At 52.9% G+C, this 18,345-nt stretch overlaps 1 protein-coding gene across 2 annotated transcripts in view; it reads right to left on the bottom strand.

Annotated features, from left to right (window-relative positions):
- The window catches only part of VAC14 (VAC14 component of PIKFYVE complex), a 192,849-nt gene that overhangs the window by 12,073 nt on the left and 162,431 nt on the right, over positions 1 to 18,345 (bottom strand). For both annotated transcript variants that reach the window (XM_065567507.1, XM_065567508.1), the window contains exons 15-17: positions 16,024 to 16,198; positions 11,616 to 11,734; positions 6,825 to 6,904 (exon numbers count right to left, since the gene is read on the bottom strand). In XM_065567507.1, coding sequence (XP_065423579.1) covers positions 6,825 to 6,904; positions 11,616 to 11,734; positions 16,024 to 16,198 — 374 coding nt within the window. The remainder of the gene's footprint in view (positions 1 to 6,824; positions 6,905 to 11,615; positions 11,735 to 16,023; positions 16,199 to 18,345) is intronic.

Below are 18,345 nucleotides of genomic sequence, written 5' to 3'. Positions count from 1 at the left end.
TGTTGAGCGTCAAAATAGAATTTAGTTAATTCCAACCACAGGATCAAATCCCACCTCCAGTTGCACAGGTGACAGGAAGGGAAGCTTGCAACCATGGATGAGGCACTAGACTAAGGGCTTGTCTATGCTCCAGAGTTCATTTGGATTAAGATATGCTGTGAATTTAAAGGTGCAATAGCTGCTCCAGAATAACTGTATGTGTAGACAAGCTCTAAGCACTTAGCTTGATTCTCAGATTCCAGGCAAGATTGCAGCTCCAGCAATTAGGAAAAGCCATCTTTCTCGTACACTGAGCAGGTCTGATTTGATCTGGAGGCAGTGACACCACAGACATGGAATTGCATGATGCCATTTGCAGTAGTGCTGTTCTGAATAGCACGACACTTTCACTCTATGTATCTGAAGAAGTGAGGTTTTTACCCATGAAAGCTTATGTCCAAATAAATCTGTTAGTCTTTAAGGTGCCACCAGACTCCTTGTTGTTTTTGTAGATACAGACTAACACGGCTACCCCCGATACACGACACCGTGAATTGCCCAGAGTGGGTGCTGAAGAGGAACAGACACACACATGCAGAAATCAAGCAACCCCTGCAGAGATTACAACCGCCACCTGCATTAGAAGAAACGGTTGGAGTGCAGAAATCCTGCAGCGGGCCAGGTGGCCTGTGCCATCACCAGAGACTCTTTAGGAATGAAAGAAACACCTCCAGGCCTACCCAAAGCCTCGCCAGCTGTGAACACGGCACAGCCCTTCCTAGTTACTGCACAGCACAAGCTACATGACACAGACAGAGCAGCAGCAGAGTGAAGAAGAAACCAGCAATAAAGAGAATGAGAGTAGCAATTCTGAGTGCTCCGCTGTGCTGCAATGGCTCGAGAGCCAGAGTACCCACCTCCGGGCAGACTCCTGGGCAGCGGCCCCACCCCACGCTAGCCTTCGATTTCACCAACCAATTGTCACGTTCATACTCCTCGGGCACTATAACAGTCTCAACAGGGCCACAGAGAGCCCCCCCCCCGGTCCCGCCTTTGTCACGGATGGCCCCTTATGCCAGGATCACAGCAATATTCAGGTTACTCCCAGGTCCAAAGGACCCGCCACATACCCCAGCTTAATTGCACCTGAGATCCCACACAAAGACAACACTCGTAGTCAGTACGATAATAAACTAACTCAAGGTGTTTTAACTAGGAAATAGAAACCAGAGTTATTGACAAGGGTACAGCAGGCTAACACACACACCAATGAGTTCCAATCTTAAATTTCAAAATGAAACAGATACTTCTATACTAAGGAAGTGCTATCCGTCTTTTAGGGCTGACCCAGGCTAAGCACTGGGGATCTTTTGCTTATGCCTGGTAATCCTTGTCCCCCAGAGTCCAAGCAGCATAAAGATACCTTTCCTCCTTGTTAGGGGTTTTTAATTCCCTTCCCCCTTTCTGCTCAGAGCTGCAAACTCAACTGATGAGTCATGCAAGCGAATTCCTCCCATCTTCAAGTGGCTGGGGAAAGTAAACAACAAAGTCTTTTGCCCTCTTTAAGGTTCCGCACTAGTCCCTCGGGTGTCGCTGGGCAGGAGTTAACTCCTTCCACTGGAGACCAGCATGTCACACTACTTAGTGGCTCTCCCCCGTCTGGTGAGCTACACAGTCACAGAGACTTATGATGCAAACGCCCACATATTCCCTTGCAATATGGGAGACGGATGCTAGAAGTGAGATTAATGCAGGCAGCAATTTACAATCATTCCATACGCACTAAAACACACTTTGAATTGTAGCACCTATTTTAACAACACTAACACACAAGCGAGTCGGACTGGTCGCAGCTCTGTATTTGTCATTGTTCAACTGAGACCTGGGGTCCTGGGCATGAGCCGAACCCTGCCCTGCCAGCACCACCCGTGGCCAATGCAGATTGGTTTTCCGGTCACTAACCTGTCTCTGACCTACAGATCTAGCTCCAGGCAGGAGAGTTGGATCTGAAGAGCAATCCTCACTCCCCAGCGTGCCTGCGAGGCGGAGACCCGCTGCCCGCTGTATTGCTTGCACATCACTCCCTACAGCAGATCTATGCTAGTAGTAGTCCTGGCTCCCCTGGTGAACTGGCCAAATCGCCCTTCTGGGCCTGTTTCCCCATCGGTAAAATGAGGATGACGACACGGACCCACCTTTGTAAAGTGCTTTGAGATCCCTGCCAATCGCCTCTCCCCACCCACCTACTCTGCCAACGAGCCTCCCTCCGGAAAGGGGGCAGAGCCATGGCACTCATTTCCATGTCTGCCTGCCCAACCCTGCCAGCTCTCCGCCGTGCTCATATGCAGGTCCTCCGAGTTCTTGGAGAGACCCACGGGAGGGAGGGCTGGAGAGTCCCTCCCTTCCCAGCCCAGGGCCAGGCATTTCCCTGTATCCCACCTGATGTTAGCTGGTTCCCCATCTCAGGGGCAGGCAGCCACCTGGTGCCCCCAGAGCTCAGCAAGCCTCACTGTAGGGGGAGGGCTTACAGAAGTGCCCGTCCTTCCACCTTTACTTTAACCCATTCCCATCTCAATTAACCAGCCAAGACCATCTCTTCCCCCTCCTCACTCTATACCAGCCCTGCAGTCCTGGGCTTGTAGCATTACAGGGATTTCCATGGCAACAGGCTGGGATGCAGCAAGATTTCGGAACAAAGCCAGCGAGAGAAGGGGATAAAGGAGAAGATGGACCCAGGGCCCCCGACAGATCATCTTGAAGGCGACCCGAGACTGGGACAGATCAGGAAGTGCTAGGTGCGTTAGGGTTTTAGCGTGGATGGGGGAGGCGAAGCTGCACAGAAATCTGTATTTCACGTCCTGGGCCCAGGGCTTGGGTGGCGCAATGGTGTGCATGTGGCCTGAAGGGAGTATTCAGCCCTGACGCCCGACCCGGGCTGTTCAATGGAGCCGGTAAAGAGCATCCCTGTCCCAAGTACACCAAACGTTGCTGTGGAGCGCCAGCAACTTCGCCACATTTGCACCCTCTCATCAGGCAGCACCGCGAGCCACTAGTCACAGTAGGGATGTGAAATGGAGCTTAAAGTTCAACTCCATTCGCTGCTCAAGGAGAGAAGTGGGCAGGAGAAGCAGCATGAAGCAATCACTACCCACAGAACGGGGCACCCAGCCCGGTGCCAGCCGTGAGGTGGTGGGAGGGCCTGCAGCCCAGCGCACTTTAAGGCACTCTCCCGGTGCACGACAGCTCAGTGCAATGAATCTGCACGCACTGCTTGAGCGCTACCAACCCTTGTAAGGTGCAGCCCAAGACACCAGGGGTAAGCGAGGCACTTTGGGACAGGTTTCCTTCTCTCCCATCTTGCAACGCAAGGGTAGCTAGCATCAGGCAGTCCCACCTCTCGGCTCTGAGTGCCTAAGGAAAGGGTCTGTCACAGGTCACATGTCCCTCGCGCTGCAGATCCTGCTAACCTGTCCCACTGATCTAGGTGGAACTGGGCCAATGGCACAGCGGCTGAAATCAAAGGGCTGCTAATGCTGGGGCACGGCTTGAGCGACGGAGCAGAGCAGCCGGGTGAGCGTTCCAAGCCAGGGCGCCCAGAGCAGGGAAGGCCCACGCCTGGGGCTCCCACTCACCCCGCATGGATGTTGCCCCGGGCAAGTTGCCATCTGCAGTTGCTGTGTGAAGTTGTGTCACAAGATTTAACATGGTCGAGGGCCTGTCTCCTACATGGCACTGGGATCATGTGACACCAACACCCAGAATCGGGACAGGGATCCTCCAAACCCACAGCCACTCTACTTCAGGGGCACGAACACCAGGACATGGAGAGGGCACCCACAGCTTGACTCCTGTGCCCCACAGGGCATCAGTAACTGCAGCTTGGCACAGGCCCCTTGCCCATCACCCAATTCACTGTCGCCCACTGAAGTTTGCCACACAGGCTCTCTGGTCCCTTTCCCCTTCCTGAGCAGCTGCTGCTGTCAGGAACGTGGTCCCACCTCCAGCACTGCAGTGTTGCCAACTCAGGTGGTATCTGAGATTCCGCTCCAAGTTCCAGCTCCTGGAGTCGTGATTATGCAAAACTCAGTTTTCAATTAAAAGAAAAGTTTCTAGCCTCATGGTTGCAGAGAAAAGCTTGACCATGAGCCTCGTGTGCACCCGACCAGCTCGGACCAGAAGAGGAAGGACCAAGCCCAAATTACCTGCTTTTATATGTCATGATTTTAGGCCAATCTCATGATCTTTGGGGGCCTGACTCCCGATCTGTGTATGTTGGGGGTTGGCGATACCATATGTGCACATGCTGTGGGACATCATCATCATCTCTAGAGCAGGGCTGGAGTAAAGCCCATCATGCCACTGCTACAGCCCCACCCCTCACTCAGCAGTAGCCACGTGGGGTCTCCTTACCGACTACTGGAGCAGCAGCGGGGCACCCTTCCCATTAGCAGCAGTACCGAGCACCCCCCCCACACACACTCACCTCAGCAGCCAAGTGTATCTGATGAGGGGAGACAAGGGCAGGCCTGCTGCACTCTTCTTCTGCCATATATGGAGTCCTCTTCTGGGGTGGGGTTAGTGGGGCTGCTCTCAGGGCAGTGGGCCTTGGAGATGGCACCCCACTGAGAAGCATGGGACAGTTCATCCTTCTCTGAGCAATTCTTTCAGGCTCTCTCAGACACAGGCAGACGTTGCTGCACTGGTTACACTCAGGTCACATTTTCAAGCTTTTCTTCCCACTCACGAGGGCTATAAACTTCCTTGGTTTTAAAATGAAAGCTGAGATTCCAGTGTAACCACATGACTCCAGCAGCTGAGGCCCCAAGCAGGGACGTGTAATACTGTGCCTTGGTCCAGTCTTGAATTTCAGCATAGGTGCTCTGGGAAGCTGAACCCTCGCTCTGCATCCACGGTGACAGCTGTTTTCTGCAGCAAGTAACTTTATCCCTTTGTTACCATCACTTCCGGGGTTTCCCAGTCCAGTGAGGCTGTTACCTGTTGTGCCTTGCAGCCACATCCCCTTGGGCTGAGATCACAACACAACTCGGAAGTTAAGCAGTGTCAGGTTGGTCCAAGAGCTGCAGAAAGCAGTTGGGGTAACTCACCAGCCTTCTGCTCTCTGGGTCTCTTAGACAGGAGGGACAAAAGAAATCTGCTGGCTGAGCCAGTCCATCTGACTGGAAAAGACGGTTACCTTTTTCCATAACCGGTGTGCTTCGGGATGTGTTGCTCATGTCCATTCCATGACCCGTCCTCCTTCCCCAGTGTCTGAGTTTCCGGCAAGAATGAGCTGAGGGTTGGGGGTAGCTAGCAGCGCTCCTTATTCCATGGCATATACGTGTCACTCCAGAAGGCACCAGAGCTGGTCCACTATGGATACCACAGAGGGGAAAACTTCCGGCACCGGTGCACATGGTGAGTGCGCACACCTAACATGGAATGGACATGAGCAACACATCTCGAAGAACACCAGCTATTTGCTTTCCTCTGATCACACTCAGTCCCATTGATCAGTTCCTAGAGTTGTATCTTTCCTTTATTCTATTAACGCTCATTTCCTCGACAATACTTCTCAATCAGAGTCTGCATGTGGATTTTAGAGCCCTTAAAATATCGCTCTTAAACCAGAAATTTTGGTCTCTGAGCAAAATTTCCCAAAGGAGCAGGCAGACAGCAAGGAACATACACAACTTACATTCTGTGGAAGCTACTAAAGGTAGGGCTCAAACCCACCGTACATGGGTCCAGCTGAGAGTCAATGACCACAGCACGTCTTCTTGAGCCACACATTTCCCATGACAACATACTACCTGGAAATCCTTGGGCTCTTAACCAAGCCCTAGACTTGCTGTGCGTGAACATTTCATTGTCTTTAGCTCAAGCTACTAACATGCCAACCTGGAGTCCGTTAACTTAACCCTGAATAGTTTCAATGTAAATCTGCCCTCCTCCCGCAAGGAGCAGTGGGTGCCGTACACTAGCCAAACTCAATCCTGTGTGGCTGAGATAAGTTTGGGGATAATCAGAGTCATAGTCTGAGCCCTGGGTGTGCACAAAACACAAACAGGTGATTTTTGTAACATGATGTTTTCAGGGGGGGCTGTATCCCAGGAACCCCATGCTTAGATGACCCCAAATTTGGACCATTAATCTTACCCCACATTCCCATGAGGCACAGCAAATTTCGAGACTACCTGCATCAGCAAGTGGATTTTAGAGCACTTAGACTAGACAAACACAACAGCAGAGCTGCCACTGCACTATAATGTATCTGAAGTAGTAGTTTTTTACCCAGGAAAGCTTATGCCCAAATAAATCTGTTAGTCTTTAAGGTGCCACCGGACTCCTTGTTGTTTTCGCACTATAATGTTCTCCATCTCTCCATGTATATATCTTCACACAGAGACAGGTATCAGCTTTCCCATGCCACTGCCCTGAGCAGCATCACATATACACAGACTACGTGCAGAAGCCACACACATGAATCTAAGAGGCTCATTTGGAATGGGTTCCCTCTGTTCTTTCCATCTCTTTGTTCAGTGCCAACGCTCTTAGTACTGTTAACCTACATTCGGAGCGCCCTCCCTCCCTGCTGCAGCGATCCAGCGTGTCTCTGATAGACAGTTCTACTAGAGGTCTCACACCGCTCACAGCAAAAAGTCTCATAACTTCTGCTCTATTTATTTGTGCAGTGCTGCCACTTGTGATGAAGGAGCAGGGAGGGGACATGCCCAGGGAGCCTGAGCATGCAGACAGTACATGCACCGGGCGCTCCTTCCCCCACACATGTACACACGCTCCGCTACTAGAAAGCAGATTATGGAAGGGCTCCATATGATCCTTACACGTGAAAATTGGACACTCAATGAGCTGCACCAGCTTGTCTACCTCAGTGAGGAAATCCACTGTGACCTCCAGGTCCCCGCTGGACATGTCTGTTAAGGAAATTCCACCATAAAAGAGGAGCAGCCTTGGTCACCGCTGACCCCAGTTTAAGTAGCCAGCAAAGAGGCAGATACTTATGTGTAGCACATAGGGTTGTGCAGATGCAGTGCAGATTACCCCCTGCTTCTCTCTTCCATGCGACCAATTACTGCGTATCTGCTGGGGTTGCCCTGCACATCAGAGTCAGGTTTCCAGCTGTACCTCTCACACCTGCATCTGCAGATGGGAAATCACTGCCCAGCAACCAGTGTGTGCATAGAATTACCTGGCTGGGTGCACGCAAGTGCTGATCTGGAAACGTGACCGAGTCTTTTCTAAATATGGGCAGTAAAACATTAGAGAGTGTGTGTGTGTGTGTGTGTGTGTGTGTGTGTGTGTGTGTGTGTGTGTGTGTGTGTGTGTGTGTGTGAGAGAGAGAGAGAGAGAGAGATTGATTGATTGTGGTTTCTGGCTTATTTTGGTTTCTGCTCTAATACCCCCCCCCCAGCTCCTACTTCAATGGAACTGCTCCGTTCACCACCTATCCACCCATACCATCAAGCTGCAAACAGCTGACTCCTACAGGAAGCTGCACAACAAATGAGAGTGAGGGGAGGGTGCACGATTAGGCAGTGGCTCAAAGTAGGAGGTTGAAGGAGGCTGCAAGGAGGTGGCCTAGAATTCAAGGGGACCTGGAGTCAACTCTTTAAACCAAGAGTCTCTCCAAGCCCGGAGAAAGTCAGGCTGCCCTTCAAGCCAGCAGTGGGTTTATCAAATGTGGGCCACAGAGATCACTACAAGGAGCTCTCCATAAGGAAAGCGAGTGTTCCCATTAGCATTGTGACAGCCTCCCCTTGCAGCCGGCACAGGGCTCTCGCGGCACAAATCCAAAGCGTTCCCATCTCCTAAGATGAACTCTAGTGCACAGCAGAGGGGATCACTTAGATCACTATCAAGCCTGTGCTTAGGGAAATGTACTTCGGGAGTTTCATGTTTTGCTGGCACATGGAAATAATCATTATGCTCAACATAAACAGTGATGTCAATGGAACTACCGGAGAACCACAGAAAACTGGTCTGGGTCCCGCCAGCAGAGCCCTCAGCGGCTGCCTCTGCCCAGGGCTTTCTAAACAAGGAAGCATTTTTGAGGCTCTGGATGAGCCGGCCAAATAAACCAAGGAACCAAGTGAAGAAACACTCGGCTTAACTAGCAACAGGGGCCGAGGCGAGCCGAGAATCTCACAGGAAGGGCGACAGCTGGATCACACTTGTGCTGAAAACTAAACTAAAGCAGCAGACAGAGCATGAGCCCACAGGCCCCATGTCTGCTGCAGGAATGGCCAGGATTAACCCTGGTTCAGATTCAACCGGGCCAACGCTCGTTTTCCGTCCGCATGGAGGGAGACCACCCCTCCCCCATGTTGTAACACAAATGGGCCGACCCCCAAGCTTCCACAGGGCGTTTCTAAGGACAGACACGTGTCGGGGTCTCCACTGCTGAGTGTGAAAACTCTGGGCAGTGATTCTATACAACCCCTGGCAATAGGTGCTACTGTAACATGAATAGCATTGCAAGCATCGGCACTAGGAACGCAGCGCAGGAGCCCCCAGCCAGCTGTCATAGCAGCAGCTGGGGGGGCACATGGATCCCAGGGTGCATCTGGGATCAGGAGCAGGGGAGAGGAAGGTCAGTGACAGCAGCGAGCTGGCACAATGCCATCAGCTGCTCTCTGTGTGGGGCTGGGACTGGAGACTCCTGCCTTCGCCTTCACCCTGCCCAGGCGGCCGCGGGGCTGAGCTTTGTACCCCGTTAGAGGGGAACGGCCCCATTGCTCGGTGGGGCTTTAAGGACAGCAGGGTGACCCCTCCGAGAGCTGCATGAGGCAGTGGCCTCAGCTGCAGAAACGGACCCGACGGAGTGGGCGCCTGCCAGTGTAAATGATACAGGAGGAGGGGACCCTTCTCTTCCCCAGCCATTGCGCTCCTTGCTGGGCCGTAACTCAGCCCTGCGGCGCTTTCCTCTCTCTGCACCCACAGAAACGAACCAGAGGGAGAAAATATCCAGCCCCAGCCCAGGAAACGCTTCCAGGGCCGTTACTCTCGCTCCCGCAGCAAGGGAGGTCTCCTGTGTAATGAGGGGAGGGTCGAGCTGGTGGGGGACCGACCGGCGCAGCAAGGCTAAGGCAGGCTCCTTGCCCTGGCTCTGCACAGCTCCCCGGAAGCGGCTGCAGGGGCAATCAAGGAAGCTCTGCATGCTGCCCCCTCCCCCAGCGCCAGCTTCGCAGCTCCTGTAGGCTGGGAACTGCGGCCAATGGGGCCTGCAGGCAGTGTGCACTGCGCAGAGCCACCTGACTGCACCTCCGCCTAGGGGCCGGACAGGCAGGCTGCTGCCAGGAGCAACGCTGAGCCAGGGCAGGGAGCCTGCCTTAGCCCCGCTGCACCGCCAACCGGGAGCCGCCTGAGGTAAGTGCCGCCCGTCTGGAGCCTGCACCCCGAACCTCCTGCCCCAGGTCGGAACCCCTTTGCGCACCCTAACTCCCTTCCAGACCCCACACCCCAACCCCCAGCCCTCAGCCCCCTCCTGCACCCTAACTCCCTCCCAGACCCCGCACCCCAACCCCCAGCCCTAACTCCCTCCCAGACCCCGCACCCCAACCCCCAGCCCTGAGCCTCCTCCTGCACCCTAACTCCCTCCCAGACCCCGCACCCCAACCCCCAGCCCTGAGCCCCCTCCTGCACCCTAACTCCCTCACAGACCCCACACCCCAACCCCCAGCCCTGAGCCCCCTCCCAGACCCTGCACCCCAACCCCTGCCCCAGCCCAGTGAAAGTGAGTGAAGGGGGGAGAGCGAGCCTGGAGGGAGGGGGCTGGAGTGAGTGGGGGGCGGGGTCTCAGAGAAGGGGTGTTTGGTTTTGTGCAGTTAGGAAGTTGGCAGCCCTACATTCCCTCTCTCTGCAGGGTCTGAGCGTTGTGCTCCCAGCTCCTGCTGGCTGAAGGAGCTTGGGCTTGTGCTTTCTGCTGCACTTAGAGCAGCAAGGGAAGTAGTGTGTGCTGCCTGCCCCTCAGAGCGGGCGCTCACTCCTCTAGACCCGCAACTCCATTCGCTGTCCCACGTGAGCCAGAAAGGTTAGGGTCCCTGGGAAGTGTGGAAGGCTGGCTTCCTGTTCACGGGTGAGATTACGGGAGCACCATAGCCGCTGGCCCAGAAGCAACGTCTTTGCTGCAGTCTGTCACCAGTCAGGTCATTCACTCCACTGTGGAGAAGGAAGGAAAACGCAGTTTCTAACCACATCATATAACTCTCTGCTTAAAACCATTATGGAGCAGGGCAAGAATGCTGCTCCTCGGAGCTCCCAGCTCACCTGTGGGGAGGGGAAAATAATGGCAGCCAGAAGAGGTGAAAGGGTGGATGAAAGGAGATGCTCAAGTGTAAGCACGTGTGAACAACTCCCACGAGCAGCATCCTTCGCAGCAACCTGTCTTGGCAAACAGGTGAGCTCCCTGGCTGGACGCGTCTAGGCAAACCGCTGACGTGCTGTGACCCAACCCTGATTGCCACATCCTGTTTCCCGGGGAGAGCTAGGCAAAGGCTGCTGCAACGGCAGCCCGATGGATGAAGGAGAGAGTGGCTGTAGTTGGGATGTGCACACATCACGCTCAGGAGACGACTTGTCAGGAAACTGACCATCTCAAAGAGATTCTGAAAGATGCAGGTCCAGTGGCCCTGAAGGCCTCTTCTTCAGCCAATGCCTAGGCAACAGGGCAAGCTTGCTCCATGCCGCCTCCCACCAACAAGCCCCAGCCCTGACCCGCAGATCTGAGTGGGTCCCCCGTTAAGGATGGGCAGAATAGGACGCCCCACGCCCTCCATGTTCTCCCTCCCCATCTCCACAGAAGCAGCATGATCGAGGAAAGAAACTGTCCAAATGAGCACCTCAGCCTCCCCAAACGTCTTCAGGCCTAACAAACAGCACAAAAACACTTGCACAAGGTATCCGAAGAAGTCTGTGGCAGAGCAAGAACTTGAACTCAGAACGCCCAAAGTCCCAGGCTGGTCCCTTAGCCACAGGCCCATCCTTCCTCCCCAAAGGGGAGGGGCTGGGGTGTTGGGTCACTGCTTTCTCTGCACTCTGTGGAACAGAGAACTGGTTTCACGAGTCGGGCCCAGCAGGAAGACGGTGGAGAAAATTGTCTGCTGTCCTAGTCATGAGCACAGAGCAATTTTGACCCAATTCATCCCACAGGCTGCTCTCTCAACTTGCAGACGCCCCGGTATTTCAGCTCCGTTTGTCTGAAAAGCCCCATCAGCTGGTACCACACCAGAGGAGAGAGAGAGAGAGAGAGTTTCAGACTTTTTCAGAATTATTTAGGCTTCTTGCAAGAGGGGGTGTAGGCAGTGAACTCAGGTCCTTGCTGCAGTTCCCTTACACAAAGCAGCAAACAATATCCCAAGGCCCCTTCCCGGCCCAGGGGATGGCAAATGGCCTTGTTAGGGACCATCCTTAATCAGCTGTTTAACTCCACCACTGTTTGTTATGAAAACAGAGGCACGGCTGGCTGCTTAGCTCTGACCTTGTGAGCCAGGGAGAGTCAGCTTGGCAGGTCTGCTGCCCTGTTTAGGCTACAAAGTGTTACCACTGCTGCACTGCTGCTCTCCTGCTCTCCCCCTGCCCACTCCCTCGGAGACCCCCAGCAGCACCAAAAAGGATACAACTTCTGGATGAGGTCGTAAGCATGTTTGTAGTTCTGGGTGAGGAAGCAGAGGGACACAGTCGTCACAGGGTTGTGGCACCAGGAGCGGTAGAGACAGCAGAACAGGTTACGACTCTCCTGGGGAAAAGAAAGCAAGCGGGAGTTAGACCCACGGATGAAGGGGTGGTGTCGTGTGCAGGGCCTCAGGTTCCAAACACAGAGTGCCTGCAGCCAGAAGGTCACTGCTCAGCCGGGCCAACTCAACCCTGCCTCCATCCAAATCTGGATTCTGTGGGTCTCCTGGAACAATAGTAAGGGCTAGATTTCCAGACTTCTGAACATACCAATACACTCCTAAGTTGCGCAATAGTGCATGAAGCTGTGGTATTTATAAATGCAAATGACCATCTCCAGCTCCCTGGCTATTTGCATGTGCAATTACCATAACTGTGCACAGCTGTGGTCAAAGCCGGAGAAACTCATGCACAGCTGTTCATACATTTTCATGCAAGCATTTGTGGAGCAGGCTGGAAATCTGGTCTCATAAAGCTGTTATAAGAACACAGGGTCTGCTCTGGGTGGCTGGCAGACTGTTGTGCATCGTGGCACTAGGTTGCTGCCCTCCACACCAGCACTGGCTGCATTTCAATTGTATTATATGAAAGCTCTTCGGGGTAAGGGGAGCTCTACGATTGTAAAATATCAATGCACAAGTTATCCAGTATTATCCAAAATTGGGGTGGAGTGGAAGAAATCTCCCCTGGGCTGGGATCTTCCATGCCAAGTTTCAAGCCAGCTGACTAATAAGAGGTCATGAAGGAAACCGACAGACCCTTAACTCTGGTATCATCATGTGGACGCTATTGTGTGCGGAACCGGAGAACTCTGAGGCCGGGGAGCGCAGGCACAGCAAGGGGGAGACAGGAGGGGCCGACATCTCTTTGGGTGTTTCCCTCTGCAGAAATAGCCAATAGTCCTGCTTAGTAGTTAGTGGTTTGGGAAGGCTGCCTATTGCGGCTCCTTCTCTGCCCTGGCCCACGGAGGAGTCGTCTGAACCCCTCGGAGCAGCAGAGCGCACGGCGGGGGTCGGCACTATCTTGACACAGCTTGAATGACATGAAAGGCAGGAGCACAGTGGCTGCCAACAGAGCCTGCTGCGCTCCTGTGTGTGGGCGGCGAGCTGCAAGACGCACCGAGGGACTGGGGCTGAAGGCTGTCTACCAACACAGGCCTGATTACAAAGGAGAGCTCTGAACTGAGTGCCAGGGAGCCAGGACACAGGCCTCACCCCAGCCTGGCAGCGGGACGGAACAGGGGATGCCAGCCTCAGACCTAGCTCTGGAGCGGTGCTGTTTGCAGCCCTCGGCGTGGGGAGGGGTGACACCGAGGGCCCCAGAACTGATGCCCCCTGCAGGTGCTGGCTATTTACCTAGCTCTCGGAGGTGCGTTCACCTGACCGATGGCCAACAAGAAGGCGCGGGAGGGCTCTGAATGGAGAGCTGTCAGGCTAGCGCCAGCCCCTTTAGACACCAAGAAAACAGGAGCGCTGAAGAAATCAGGGCAGTCTTGGGAAAACACAGGATGTGTAGAAAAGAATTCAGCTGATGATGTCAGCTTCCCAGGCAGCCAGCTCCCAGGGAGCTACAGGGCGACTGTCTCCTTGAGAGCAACGTTACAGCTGCGTTAACGCTTCCTCCACGACGGGCAGAGGCTCAGCGCGCTCACAGGCAGGCCTTGCTATTGCTCAGACCCCACCGCCTCTGGAGCCAAGGCTGAGGCTAGGGCGCGGTCTTGGACACAGGGACAGTGCAGGGTTGAGTCTCCAGCTGGCAGGGGGGAGGCTCTCCACCCTTCAGTCCCCAGAACTGCCATCCGGAGAGCTCACCCCGGCACCCTGCCTCCCAGGGCCTTCATTTCCCCAGGCAGCAGCACCTGCTTTGGGACCCAGGGAGCACCGCAAACTCCTCAGGGGTGAACAGCTGAAGCAGAGGGGCTTTGAGAAGAATGTGATGGGGTGATGCTACCACCATCACCTGTCCCCTTCCTAGCGTGTGCCTGTTTTGGGAGCTGGGAGGCAGATGTCAGCTGCTAGGGAGCACCCGTGGCTGTGGGGGACCCATGACAGAAAGGCTCGTGTGCCATGGGATCACCTTACACAACAGTGTCTGTTCTCTTCTCAGCAATGTGCACCAGAAACTCCCTCAGAAGTGGGGGCCGCAAAACTTGGAACTGCCTCCAAGCCTCCCCAGGCACCACCATTGACAATTGCCTCCAGCAATGAAAAACATTCACATTCCAGCTTGGCAGAGAGGGCTCTGGCACCAGTTCCCACTGGGGGATTCGTGCGCACTCAGGGAAATTTTAATACCCAGCCTAGGGAGGGAGGGGTCCCACAGCCAGGCACTGGTCTGGAGCTTGGGAGAGCTAGATTCGATTGAGCTCTGCCATTCTTCCTATGGGACCTCAGCTGGTCTCAGTGCACCTCCATTTCTCCCCACCTTTGTCATCTATTTAGATCCTAAGCACTTTGGGGCAGGTACTGCTGTGTCTGCAAAGCACCAGCACAATGGGGCCCTGATCTTGTTTCAGGCCTCTAGGAAGTACCCGAATACAGAACAGGTTGTGTGCAAGGACCACTCCTCTGGGGAGAGACTGAACATAGAGATTCCAATCACAGGAGACTGGGGAAGGTCCAAAACTGGATTTCAATGGAACTTGCAATGTTCAGTCTGGATTCCTTGACATAGTAACCTGCTTCTCTCTTCCGGCGTCATGATGCAGTGTACAAAGACAGGTACACACTACCCCTAACTGCTCAGTCCCAAACTAAAGTGACTGTTTTTTTCCTGAGATATCAGCATCTTTCTTGGCAACAGTTAGTCACATTACTGAGGATTATGGCTTCCAATGGGAGAGGAAATGTGTATACGGACCCTACATAAATCAGGTCTAGTCACACACTGCTCTTGGACCCATCCTTCCTTCCAGCAATAACAAAGAACAATGGTCACATTTTGCACATAGATAGCCCCTTCCAACGAAGGACAGAAAAGCAAACAGCCTGTTAGAAACCATTAGGAAAGGGATAGATAAGAAGACAGAAAATATCATAATGCCACTATATAAAACTAGTACACCCACACCTTGAACACCGCGCGCAGTTCTGGTCGCCCCATCTAGAAAAAGATACATTACAATTGGAAAAGATTCAGAAAAGAGCAGCAAAAATGATTAGGGGTATGGAACAGCTTCCATGTGAGGAGAGATTAAGAAGACTGGGACCATTCACCTTAGAAAACATGACTAAGGGTGGATAGGATAGAGGTCTATAACATCATGAATGGCGTGGAGAAAGTGACTAAGTTATGTAAAGGGGTAAATAACACAAGAACCAAAGGTCACCCAATGAAATTAATACGCAGAAGGTTTAATACAAACATAAGGAAGCACTTCTTCCCACAACACAGTCAACCTGTGGAACTCATTACCAAGAGAGGTTGTGAAGGCCCAAAGCATGAATGAGTTAAAAAAAGAACTAGATAAGTTCATGGAGAATAGGTCCATCAGTGGCTATTAGCTAAAATGGTCATGGATGCAACCCCATGCTCTGGGTGTCCCTAAACCTCCAACTGCCAGAAGCTGGGAATGGATGACAGGGGCTAGATCACTTGATTGGTCCTGCTTTGAGCAGGTGGTTGGACTAGATGACCTCTTGAGGTCCCTTCCAACCCTGATATTCTATGATTCTATGATTGCCTGTTCTGTTCATTCCCTCTGGGGCACCTGGCATTGGCCACTGTCAGAAGACAGGCTACTGGGGTAGATGGACCTTTGGTCTGACCCAGTATCGCTTCTTATGACTTCAAAGCACCGTACAACTGTTAAGCCTCAACATCTACCAGGGAAAGCTCAAGCCAAGAGTAAATCAACTGAGTCAGGAGCAGGTTAGAGGACTCCCAAGGCCACACTGTCAATGGTAAAGTGAAGAATCAGACCCAAATCCTAACCCTGGCATGATGCTCTCTTCCTCCTTGAACACTAGCCCCTGGACCGTACCCTGTGGGGAACACGAATGTAAGGCAGACACCAGGCAAAATACTGAGCAGCTCCTTACCATCAAGTCTTAAGCTGGGGCTGCTGTTTAGGGCACCAAGAGGCAAGTATGAGAGACAGACAGGAGAAGCAAAGGGGCTCGGAGGTTATGTATTGGCCAGAGAAAAAGGCTAGGCATCTCCTTCCCCTCAGCCAAGTCCCTTAATTCACTCCAAGAGAAACCTGTCAGATGTCAGCCTATGTCCTGAGGGGACAACTCTGCCCTAGGATCGCTAGGGGCCCTGGGTACGTGACAGCCTCGGTCACGTGTACACACGGAGAGGTAAGAGGTGGGGAGAGCCTGTTTAATGAGGAAGTGTTCCTGTTCAACATACCGGGGTCTTCAGGTCCTTGAGCTGGTTTCGCAGTTGGAAGAGCTCGGAGGAAGTCAGCAGTATTGTGTTGAGAGTGTGGACCATAGTCGAGGCAAACTTGAGGTCCTCTTCCCGCAGCAGGATGTCTGCCATGGAGTGGAAGATGTTTTCAGCATTGAGAAGCAGACAAAGCTGCCTGTATGTCAAAGAGAGAAAAAGGGAGAAAGAGGGTTATTTACTCCAGTCTGTAAGCATCATAGCAGATCCATACACCACACCCCTCTGGGAAGGTGCCCCTGTGTGGTGTAGGGACATCGGGGATGGAAAAGACCTATCTGGTCACATCCAAGTGCTTCCCCTGGTGCCATGACAGCTCTGTCCCCTTCAGCCTGTTCTCCAGTGCTGTGTTCAGAACCAGCCCAATGTTCCAACCAATGGCGTTTCCACCACTCCCTTTAGCGCACTCATTTTTGTTGCCTTTTCCTGACTCTCCTCTGTTTTGGCCATGCCCCTGTGGAGCAGAGATGCTCAGAATGGAACAGGGTATTCTAGATGCGCGGAACAGTGTTCTCTGCCCTCCCCCTCACGCAACTCAAATATCACAGGGGCTTTCCACTGCTCCCTCTGGATTGCTTCTGGCATTGTGTGACCTGGAGGGAGCATTTCCTGACAGCTGTTCAAGGTGCCTGCATGCAGACCTAAAGGTTAGTGCTCTAGCCGAGGACTAGTTCCGCTACCTTGACTCCCATGGGGCAGTGCCTCCCACCCAGCTCCCAGAACACTTCACAGAGGCAGGTAAGAACTGTCTCCATGTTACAGATAGGGAAACCGAGGCACAAATGGGTTATGAGAGTTCTGCAAGGACATCCAACAAATATGTGGCAGAGTCAAGAGTGAGATCCAGGTCTCCTGACTCCCAGTCCACTCAAACACGGTGGTGGGGCGGTTATGACGGATGTGCTCCTACAAATACACTTTCTGCCACTATTGTTTCCTTTATAACAGCCCAGCTCCGCACAGTTCTGCTGATACAGGGTGCTTCATAAGCTGTATCACGGGGGCTCAGCTGGTCACAGCCGGAATGTTCTGCTTAGCAAACTGCAGCATTTGCCAGGTTTTTAACATTTTTCACTAGAAACCAAACCCCAGATTTTCCTCAGTGTTTGTTTGGATTTTAGGATTTTCTGTTTGGTCTGCGATGCCTCCATGTCTCCCTAGCTCTTGCGGTTCTGGATGGTTTGTTCAAGGACACCTGAAATGCTGCCCAACGCTGGCTTTGCTATTCCGTGCTAGAAGAAGCCCTGGTCCAACAGCCTTCAGTACCTTGAGAACCCGGAGAAGGACGTGATCCATTCCCTTGTCGTCATTGAGCAAAAAACAGGCTTAAAACCTTCAAGTCCCATTTTATTTTCAATGTAGAATAATCCATACAACGCGCCTTCTCCTGGAGCCCACTCAGTGACATGCAGAAACTTTCGGGGGGGGAGAGGCTTCCCCCAACGTGCATGACATTCATTAAGAATTTCTTGTCCGAGTTCATTACAATTACAGGGAGGCAGTTCAGTGCAGAAAGTCCCCAGTGTCGGAGGCCCACACTAGCAGAGGTCAGCGAGTTGAGCCAGCAAAGCGATGCGTTCCCCCTTGTCCACACTAGGATCTTCCACCAACGTTTCTCACTGGATCATGGGCTCAACTTGACCAATACAGAAAATACCCGACTGTAGACACAGCCACTAGCAACCTGCTGGGTTGGAGCCTGTCTGGTGCTGGGGTCTCTAACTCGACGTACTTCACTAGATCGGGCTCTCACCAGAATCCTATTCAGATAAGCTCTGGGTGGGCTTGGGCACCAAGGATACTACTTATCTATAGCATGCTCCGGGGTAATGCGGAGTGCTGGAAATGTGTCTCCTTTCTTATCCTTAGGCTGACACGACCCAAGGACATGGAGAGGGAGGGGAAGGACAGTCTGAGAGTGGATTCCAAAGCTACCTATAAACAACATTCCCTAGTGCACCACTGGGACTCTTCCAAGCACTCATGCCATAACCAGGCACTGAGCACTTAACAGTGGGGTGTTCCGTGATACAGGTACTGTAGGGTTGTCTCAATTGCATTCATAAAACCCCTTTCCTTCCCCATTAAAGTAGGGGGCAAATTCCTCATAGAAGATTTAATCGGATGGAGAAAGAGTAACACATTGTCCAGCCGATTGTCTGACTGTGTTCAGCGCGCCGGCCGTCTCCGTGTTTGCATCCCAGTACCCAGGAAGTGACACTCACCATCAGGTAAACCAAACCAGAAACTGGAAATATCACCTGGAGGCATCCGATGGACATTTAT

The sequence above is a fragment of the Chrysemys picta genome, chromosome 14 (assembly GCF_011386835.1).
Source record: "Chrysemys picta bellii isolate R12L10 chromosome 14, ASM1138683v2, whole genome shotgun sequence".
NCBI lineage: Eukaryota > Metazoa > Chordata > Testudines > Emydidae > Chrysemys > Chrysemys picta.
The sequence above is the reverse complement of the archived record's forward strand: the minus strand, read 5'-3'. Positions and strand labels throughout refer to the sequence as shown.